This window comes from Triticum dicoccoides, chromosome 6A, assembly GCF_002162155.2.
Source record: "Triticum dicoccoides isolate Atlit2015 ecotype Zavitan chromosome 6A, WEW_v2.0, whole genome shotgun sequence".
Taxonomy (NCBI): Eukaryota; Viridiplantae; Streptophyta; class Magnoliopsida; order Poales; family Poaceae; genus Triticum; species Triticum dicoccoides.
In genome coordinates this window covers 471,435,076-471,445,704 of record NC_041390.1, presented here as the reverse complement: position 1 = coordinate 471,445,704, position 10,629 = coordinate 471,435,076, and the positions used below count along the sequence as shown (strand labels likewise).

Below are 10,629 nucleotides of genomic sequence, written 5' to 3'. Positions count from 1 at the left end.
CACTTTTTAACCTTTTTTATGTTGCACGCATCCAGGGAAGATAGCAGTAGAGAGAGAGAGGGGAGAGACGAGGCCACAGCACCACACAGCGAGGAGAGAGAGAGAGAGGAGAGAGAGAGGGGGGGAGAGCAGCGGGGCAGCACAAGGCAGGCAGGCAGGCAAGGGCGCACACTGCTCTCTCTGCCCGCCCCCACCTCCCTCCCCCGTACCCTGTTGTATACTCTCCCTCGCACGCCAGGGCCAAGGCAGGGAGCGAGGGAGGGAGGGAGGGGAGAGCCACATCCAAACGCACGCACGCACCAGCAAAGGAAAATCAATCCCCCGCGCGCGCCGCCCCAGATCTCGCCGGCCTGCCTGTTATGCTGCGGGGCTAGGTAGATGAGGGCGGCGCTGTTCGGGGCCGAGCGGAGCGGGGGAGTGGGCCTCGCCGGCGGGAAGGATCTGTGCTACTGGCCGCCGGGGAAGCTGCTGGTGGAGCCCCGGTCGGTGCTCGACTGCTCGCGGAGGCTCAGCAGCCCGCCCAACTCCGCGTCCACGCTGTCGTCGTCCCTCGGCGGCGGCGCGGCTGACTCCACCGGCGTGGCGGCGGTTTCCGAGAGCAGCGCCGGCGACGCCGAGGCCACCAAATGGGCCGACCACGCCGCCGGTGGAGGTGGTGGTGGGTGTGAGCTGCCGCCCATTCCTGGGGCGCTGGATGGAGGGGAGGGCTGGGACGCCATGCTCGGCAGCGCCGCGGCGGCCGCGGCGGCCGGGCAGGACCAGACCTTCTTGAACTGGATCATGGGGGCCGCCGGCGACCTGGAGCTGCCCGTCCCGCCGCTTCCAATGCATCAGCAGCCGCTCGTCGACAATGCGGGCGGCTTCGGATTCTCGGCCGTCGACCCGCTCGGCTTCTCGCTCGACCACCACCTCGGCGGCGCCTCCTCCGACCTGTCGTCCTCCGGCGCCATGTCGCACACCACCACCGGCGGGGGTGGCGGTGGCGGCAGCAAGGCCTCCTCGGCTTTCGGCCTCTTCTCACCGGAGGCCGCCTCTCTCCAGCCCCCGCCGCCTCCGATTCTGTTCCACGAAGGTATCGACACCAAGCCCCCTCTCCTCGGACCGCAGTCGCATGGCCTCTTCAACCAGTACCAGCAACAGCACCAACCGCCGCCTCCCGCCGCAGCCTTCTTCATGCCCCTCGCTTCCTTCTCCGATCACAACCAGCGCTCGCAACTCCACCAGCCACCGCCCAAACGCCACCACTCCGTTCCAGACGACCTCTACCTCACCCGAAACCACCTGGGCACGTCGGCGGCGGCGGCCTTTCCCCTGCTACATGGCTCACTCCCGTTCCAGCTCCAGCCTTCGCCGCCCCCGCTTCGCGGGGCGATGAAGACGACGGCTGCCGAGGCGGCGCAGCAGCAGCTGCTGGACGAGCTGGCTGCGGCGGCAAAGGCAGCTGAGGCCGGTAATTCCACTGGCGCGCGTGAGATATTGGCGCGGCTCAATCACCAGCTTCCCCCACTTGGGAAGCCCTTCCTCCGGTCGGCTTCCTATCTCAGGGAGGCCCTCCTCCTCGCGCTCGCCGATGGACACCACGGCGCCTCCCGCATCACCTCACCGCTCGACGTCGCCCTCAAGCTGGCGGCCTACAAGTCCTTCTCCGACCTGTCGCCCATGCTGCAGTTCGCTAACTTCACGGCCACGCAGGCGCTTCTCGACGAAATCGCCTGCAGCGCCGCTTCCTGCATCCATGTCATTGACTTCGATCTTGGTGTAGGCGGGCAGTGGGCTTCCTTCTTGCAGGAGCTTGCTCATCGCCGTGGTACTGGCGGCGTGGCTTTGCCGTTGCTGAAGCTGACGGCCTTCGTTTCAGATGCTTCTCACCATCCACTGGAGCTTCATCTTACTCAGGATAACCTCACGCAGTTTGCTGCTGATCTTGGAATTCCCTTCGAGTTCAATGCCGTCAGTCTTGATGCCTTCAGTCCGGCTGAGCTCATTTCTTCTACTGGCGACGAAATTGTAGCTGTGAGCCTCCCAGTTGGTTGCTCTGCTCGTGCACCACCGCTGGCTGTAATCCTTCGGTTGGTGAAACAGCTTGGTCCTAAGATTGTGGTCGCCATGGACTATGGAGCTGATCGTGCTGACCTCCCGTTCTCACAGCACTTCCTGCATTGCTTTCAATCCTGCATGTTCCTCCTTGACTCGCTTGATGCTGCTGGAATTGACGCCGATTCTGCCTGTAAGATCGAGAAGTTTCTGATCCAACCAAGAGTCGAAGACGCGGTGCTTGGGCGGCGCAAGACCGACAAAGCAGTTTCATGGCGGAATGTGTTTGCTGCTGCTGGCTTCACACCTGTGCCGCTCAGCAATCTTGCCGAGGCACAGGCCGACTGCCTCTTGAAGCGGGTGCAGGTCCGAGGGTTCCACGTCGAGAAACGCGGGGTTGCGCTCACTCTCTATTGGCAGCGTGGCGAGCTTGTATCAGTATCAGCTTGGCGGTGCTGATCGTCGGTCGCCGCCACCGTTCGCAGGCATCTTCAACTCCAGTAATGTTCATTTTGTCTTGCAATTAAAATGTTGCGAAGGAAACTACTATCTTGGTTGTTGGACACCCCGTATCGCTTTTCATCGCAACTTATTTAGCTAGGACTAGTGGATTTAGCAACATTTGTGTCGGTAACTCTAATAGTGTAATGATGTTGCTCTAGGTTCTTACCACGATGTTCACACTCTGCTCATTTAGCATTTATCATGTCATTTCAAGGATTGCTTGTGAGCCGAGAGGATAATTTTAACCAGTGGAACTGTTCTATGGTACAGTATTGATATTTGCTCATGTTGCTTCCCTTGGTTATTCCTGGTGCAACTTAATTGTGCACTTTATGTTGTTGAATTGAACTGTTTATTTTAGCAATGTTTAAATAGTCTTAGTGGTATTATTTGGGGTTGAACTTCTGTAGGACTAGAATATATGACATAAAGCTTAGGGACAGATCTTGCCATAGTGTATTTTGCCTAGATGTTTAGAGACAACAGAGCAGAATCTTTATAAGAGAAAAGAAAAAGAGAACTAACTGAACTGAAATTTGGGGACTAGGGGTCCCATTGATGTCCATCTGATAATTCACATTAGTACCTTGTCTATATGATGACCTGTACTTGCTATAGAATAGGGCCTCTTTGATTCGCAGGATTCTGAAAACGTTGGAATAGGAAAAACATAGGATTAAAATGTCATGCTCATCCAATCCTACAGGATTTTTGACTGTTTGATTGCATTGGGTGGATGCTGCAAATCCTATGGGAAGTAGTACAAGGATTCAATCCTATGAATCAAACAACCAACATAGATTTTTTTCCCTAAGGATTCTAATCCTCCAAAATTCTTATGAAAATTCTTTGAATCAATGGAGCCCTAATATGGTCGGCAGAGGCACCAGCACAGATATGGATTTCATGTCAACAATGGATTACCACTACTGGTTATATCTTCAAATTGAACTTCCTCTCGGTATTTATTAGTCTGTTTATGTCTGCTACTCCCTAGTCTGAACTTTTGACTAATTCTCATCATGTGGCGTGGTTCCAACTTCCATGCCAAGGCTTGGTTTCCAAGTAGCGTAGCTACTGAGAGAAGGAAGAAGAATGTGAAGTATCTCTAGGAATAGACAGTGGCACTCGATTTGCTAATGTGCCAAGCACAGAGTGCAAACAAGGTGATGAGCAAAATTTGGTCATTCTGTTATGTTTCCACAATAGACTTGGCGCCAACAGGACATGGCAAGCACGAAACAACACACACACGCCTACCGTAATTTCCTGAGAATGTGCCGCGATGGGGTGTGTATGCTGTGTGCTGGCGCCTTGGTTGGTTGGTGTTTATTTCAAGATGGGCCTGGTTTTGAACTGAAAAGAAGGAGGAGACCCTTGATTTTTTTCTTAGTATATCTCATCGGCGTGGTGCCCTGATGATGGCGTTCGTATTTTACTTGGCCAACCGGCCATGCCGGCGATGCGTGACGTATGTTGCCGTCCACACAAGCCATCTACTCATCTGCCTGCAAAATCTTAAGGGCTCCTTTGATTCAAAGGAATTTTATAGGATTACTGGAGGATTGAAATACTTAGGATTTTTTTCCCTATGTGGTCCTTTGATTCATAGGATTGAATCTCATAGGAATTTTTCCTATGGAATCTTTTGTACTACATTTCGTAGGAAATCTAACATCCACTCCAACCTCTTTTTACAATTCCTTTGTTTCTCCTGTGCCATCAAACACTAATTCCTAATCCTATGGGATTCAAGTGGGCACCTCACTCCAATCCTATATTTTTTTATTCCTACGTTTTCAAAATCCTACGAATCAAAGAGGCCCTAAAAGGTTTCTTGAGACCGGAACACACCTAAAAAGGTTAGGTTTAGGTCCTGTCTCGGACATTGGATTCTCTGTTTTCGCTTGGGTTTGTGCGGAAACTGATCCGTTCTGCCACTCGAAATTCAGATCGAGTTTCATGTGGCTTCTGATTTCCGTTTACCTTTGCTGCATTACTGCGTGCGGTCAGTGTGGAGCTTGCTTGTCACTCACAGTAGAGACAACTCTGCTGCTGAGTTTTTTATCAACCCCCCTCATCTACCGACTGCATAATGCATGTCCTACCAGCGCCATCATATGGTGTGCCCTACTACCACCTCGGATTTTTAAATGGGGGAGGGGCTGTTTTTATCTGCGTTTAAAAAATGAAATACTTACAGAAGTCTGAGAGAGAGGGAGAGAGAGACCCGGACAAGGGCACTGGCTGGCCCTGTAGTTTATTTATCTAGGGCGTATTTCATCTCGGGTCATCTCCGTCCCACATGGGGGGTGTCCCCTCCTGCCTCCTGTTCCACATTCTCGCCTTCATGATCGCCTCTGCCCCCGTGCTGGCTTCCAGCCACTTAAAAATCCTCGTCCTCTGCACTGCTTGTACTAGTTTGTTGTTGTTGTTGAGGAGCGGCTCCTTCTTTTTCGCCGGAGGGCGGGAGCCAACAAATCTGGGATTTGAAAGCCTGGGAACCCCACGTTGCTGGTGTGACAGCGGAGTGGAGTCCGTTTTCCACTTTCCCCTCGCGAGTATCCGATCATCTCGCGCGTCAAGGCATTTTGTATATTTTCAGACAAACAAAGTACAACACGTGGATGTGCACACACGTTTAGGGCATCTCCAATGGCAACCCGTAAAAAACCTTCTGCATCCGTTCGTGGACAATGGGACACCAGTCCGCGGACACGGATGTGGGAGAAAGCCATCCAACGCTAGCCGCATACATTTCAGACCGCATTTTAACTAACGGAATGAAATTCATTCAAATTGGTCGATATTCATCAAAGTCCGGATAAAAAATAACACAAATCATCCACACATAGCATGCAAATTAAGTCTAGTACAACAAGATCTCAAATTCGATTAGATCCTGGATGTACGACAAGTTTTTCAGGAACAGATCATGTCCTCCCACACATACTTTCCCTTCAGCTTCATCCAGCAGTGTGTGCACGTAAATGGACGTCCCGCTGACCTGTGGTACAACACGACGGCCCGCGCGGGCTACATATAATATGTAGACCAATATTGAGTGAATGAATCAATCAACAAGTATAGCAAAAGGAAGCAAAACTTACCGTCTCCTCCGTGCCCGCGTGTAATGGCCACCTTGCCTCGAGCTGACTGATCAAGTTGCAGTACTTGATGACGTTGACCTGGATAGCGTGCCAGCGATACAACAACGACCTCACATTGCATGGTCGCATAATGTACACGTCGTAGGGTGCAATGTGCTTTTCTGCGTGAAACTTTTCATGCACCTGCTCCCAGAAGGACGGCTCCCTGGTCCTGACTATGAAATCAGTGGATACGGCCAGCCACGCATTGCACAGCAACTCATCCCCCATGGTTGAGTAGCTCACCATCCTTCGTACTCTAAAAACAACATAGCATTTGAAAATAAGCTCAATGACATTTGACCGAACACCTGCTAGGCGTGGTGTCTGCCATGGAGGTCGTCGACAGGGGCGGAGTGTACCTGGGTACAAACGGCTCCTAGGTTGAAAGCTCCATCGGAACGGTGAGCGGGCGCGTCGGTGCTGGTTGCGGACGCCCGGCAATGCCTCTGTGGCGGCCGGAGACGAACAACAACGGCGGTGGAGGTGGAGGGTGCAGATGCAAAGTAAGGGGAAAAGGGGCGGAGCGGAAGGAAATGAGACTAGGAGGGGGATTGGGTGGGCCGGGGTGTCGGAGTCCTACGTTTCGGGTGTCCGGACTCCCGCAAACCTGATACTTCTCCAATGTACCTATAATTTTTGATTGTTCCATGATATTATAGTATCAATCTTGGATGTTTTATATGTAATATTATATTTTTTGGGGACTAACTGTTGAAAATATGCCCTAGAGGTAATAATATTTGTATTACTCCCTTTGTCTCAAAATAATTGTCTTGACTCTAGTACAACTTTGTACTAAAGTTAGTATAAAGTTGAGACACTTATTTTGGGACGGAGGAAGTATTATATTTCCATATTCATAGTTAAGAGTTTATATTCTATGCTATAACTGCTATGATCCTGGAATATACGATTTAGTGGAAAACTCATATGCACGTGTGGAATGATAAACAGTAAATAAAAGGTTCCTAGTCACGCCTCTAAGACTAGCTCAATTATTGTTAGTGATCACATTTTGCGGGTTTAGGATACCGTTAATTGTAATGATAGTCCTAAAACAACATTGAGATTATGACGTTGGAAGAACGACCATATTGAATCGACCCAATCTTGTTTGTTATGAATTGAGTTAATATCGTCTGCATTCAATTGTAATAACACGAAGTGTTAACGTGTGATATTTCTCCTTAGACCATGAAAGTATCGTGGTCACTTCCTACCGTACAGTGGGCTTTGGGGTTGCTCCAACGTCACACGTAACACGGTGATCATAACAACAATTTACAGGTTCATCGGAAAGTTTGGCAAGTGGCCAAATAGCTCGAGAGTGGTATTTGCTCCTACGACGACAGAGAGATATTCTTAGGGTCCTCTCGGTGTGACAACATCCATCATCGTCTCGCCAGACACATGTGACTACATCACGGGGATGCCAAAACACGTCAACGAAAAAGAAGAACAAAACCGCTAACGGGAGCAACGGTATAGTGAGCATGGTGATGACTCAGCAGGATACTGATGCACACTAGGTTTTGTAAAGTATCGCGAAGAAAGGGAACATCACATGATAGTCTAAGGTTCACTCTAATATCATTCATGTGCTCACAGGCACTGATACGAACGTCCACAGCACCGCTGCCGGTCATTGAACGAAGGGGTTTCATTCATGTCTATGAGTTACCGAACCTACGGGGTCACAAGCTTAAGGCAATCATGATCTGCTGAGTTTTAGTAGGATGGGAGTGATGAGAATATATTTGTGGAATTGTTACATCAATATTCAAAGTAGTTCCAAGAGGACCCGGAAGTGTTTCGAGGTCACCGAAAGGGTTCCGTTGAATATCGAGTAATACCAGGTATTACCGATAAATGATATATAGGTGGAAAATGTTTCCGGAATGTTGAATTATATATAAAATGGTATGAAATTATTTAGATCAATTTTATATTTCATTTAATATCAACGGGCCTAAAAAGGCCAAGAGGTGGAAAGCAACGTGGGCCACAAGGGCCCAAGTGGGGAGAGGCGCCCCTTCCCTAAGGAAGAAGGCTGAATAGGAGTGGGGGAGGAGTCCAACTCCTCCTCCCCTTGGCTGGACGCCCCAAGGAGTGTTTCCCTCCTTGGTGGCAGCCCTCCCTCTCCCCTCTAACCTCTAGGTCTTCTAGTTCATGTTATAGTTGGTCCTAGTTTACTAATTAGAGCTTGGCTAATACTCTTGTCCTCATAATTAGAAGCCTAGCGAAAGAGCATGGTGCCCCTATGTTTGGTTTTGGTAATTCATGACAATCTCTATGGACTAATGGTTACCTTAAGCTATATTTGAAGGGTTTGTCCATAGACATTTCTTGAAGTCCATTTGTTGGTTTCAAGGAGAATATGTGATGACCAAGGTGCTATTCAAGGAATTATTCAAAGATTGGTCATAGAGAAGACATGATACAAGGTTGATCAAGACTAAGTCAAAGAGTGAATCTAGTTGATCAACACACAAAGCGTACAAGATGTACCGAGAGGTATGGTAAGCACTATCCATTACGCTTTGTGTACTAACCCATGGTCTACATAAGAGTTATATGTGGGGTTAGGTTTGTTTCCATGAGCTTGCGTCAAGAGTAAAATCTCATACAACACATGGAGGATGAAGTAAGATGTCAAAAGGAGAAGTCATGATGTTCCCACCTCCCACCACAGCGCTGACCTCACCACCGGCGATCGCCATCCTCCTCCACTAATATGTGGATTCCTTTCGATCATCCTCTCCGGCGTCTCCTCTGGATCAAGGCAATACCCATCTCTTATGGGTTCCTATGGTGGATCTACCCTTGGCTTGGACTTCTCCAAGGGTAGGGTTTTTTCTGATGAGGTTTTTAGATCTACCGGCCAAACGATCCATCCAATGGGACGAAGGAGGGATTTCACATTGATTGTGTCCTTTAGCCGCTGAAAGTGCTAGTGATCGACTAGAGGGGGGAGGGTGAATAGGCGATTTTTATGAAAGTCTTCAAAACATGGAAGTTTCAAAGACAAACGATAGAAATAAACCTATTACCATACAGCGAAAGGTAGACTACACTAGGCAAACCATAGTCAAGTATTCAATGAAGTGAAAGCATAATGACTAATAGCAGCTAGGCAGTAAAGATCAGGTAGGAAGATATTGTGAAGCCAATCAGAACAAGTCGTCACTCAATGAAGACAAAAGATAATGCAATCATACAATGACTTCACAAGGACCAACAGTAAGCAAAGGGAAGGGAAGGATGAAACCAGTGACTTGTTGAAGACAATGATTTGTTGGACCAGTTCCAGTTGCTGTGACAACTGTACGTCTGGTTAGGGAGGCTGAGATTCAACTCAGAAGACCTCGTCTTCACCTTATTCCCCTTGAGCTAAGGACACCCAGTCCTCGCCCAATCACTCTGGTAAGTCTTCAAGGTAGACTTCCAAACCTTCACAGACTTTGTTCACCGGCGATCCGCAATGACTCTTGGATGCTTAGAACGCGACGCCTAACCGGCTAGAGGATTCACAGTCCTCAAGTGTAATAAGTCTTCAGATCACACAGACAGGAAGACTTAAGTGATGCCTAACACTCTTTGGCTCTGGGTGTTTAGGGCTTTATCCTCGCAAGGAATTCTCTCTCAAAGGCTTCAAGGTGGGTTGCTCTCAAACGACAAAAGCCGTACTCTAACTCTGAGCAGCCAGCCGTTTATGGTTGTAGGGGGTGGGCTATTTATAGCCACTAGGCAACCCGACCTGATTTGTCCGAAATGACCCTGGGTCACTAAGGAACTGACACGTGTTCCAACGGTCAGATTTCAAACACACACAGCAACTTTACTTGGGCTACAAGTAAAGCTGACTTATCCAACTCTGGACAAGATTTGCTCTCATAGTCTACACTCGAAGACATAGGATTTTGGTTAAGCATCACTTCAGTCATTCTGACTGGTTCTCTTGGACCCCACTTAATAGTACGGTAGTTCCTATGACTCAGCAAAGAAGAAAAAGAACGACGAAAGAACTAAGTCTTCGCGCTCCATAGTCTTCATACGATGTCTTCTCTTGTCATAGTCTTCAATGTGAATGTCTTCACATACCACCTTTGTCTTCAATGTCTTCTTACATTTTTAGGGGTCATCTCTAGTAGGAAAACCGAATCAATGAGGGACTTCTACTTGTGTTATCCTGCAATTCTCACAAACACATTAGTCCCTCAACTAGGTTTGTCGTCAATACTCCGAAACCAACTAGGGGTGGCACTAGATGCACTTACAATCTCCCCCTTTTTGGTGATTGATGACAAACTAGTTGAAGTTTTCAACGGGGAATATAATATGTGAAATTGTAAAGGATAGGGGATTGTCTTCATAAGTTGCAAGGGCTCCCCCTGAAGATGTGCATATAAGTAATTTGCTTTTGGAATGCAAATGCACATGGCAGGTTGTACTTGTGGAGATCCTCTTCAACTTATGATGACAATTCATCATGCATGAAAAGTATGTGAAGATAATGACATGCATAATGAAAAATGGACATCTGCAAAATGATCTAAGTGCGGAATTTATCGTCGCACATGCGGAATTTATCATCGCATCACAGAATAGCAAATAAGTAGCAGACGACCATCGAGTTTAAGTGTTACAACTCAAAGAACCAAATGTATCAAAACGAGAGTTGTAAACACTAGGCAAAATATAAAGCAACCGCCCATATGGACCCGCTTGAAGACTATCAAACTCATATGCTTCTCCCCCTTTTGTCAGTAAGGACCAAAAAGGTTTGAAGACATAGAGCATCTACTCATTCCCATGAGGAGTAGGTGAAGCAGCAAGGTCGTCGGTGTTGTTAGGCGGTGCAGACGAACTCGGGGCAGTGTCGATGCGTGCAGAAGTAGGGGGCAGTGAAGTAGCATCGTCTTCGTCATCGATCACTTTG

General features: G+C 48.6%; 1 protein-coding gene across 1 annotated transcript; it reads left to right on the top strand.

Moving 5' to 3' along the window:
* Window positions 1-83: 83 nt before the first annotated feature.
* On the top strand, window positions 84-2,824 carry LOC119317348 (scarecrow-like protein 6). The gene has a single exon (XM_037591784.1). It carries the CDS (start codon window positions 379-381, stop codon window positions 2,491-2,493), a length of 2,115 nt encoding a protein of 704 aa, XP_037447681.1. The 5' UTR covers window positions 84-378; the 3' UTR covers window positions 2,494-2,824.
* Window positions 2,825-10,629: the final 7,805 nt, after the last annotated feature.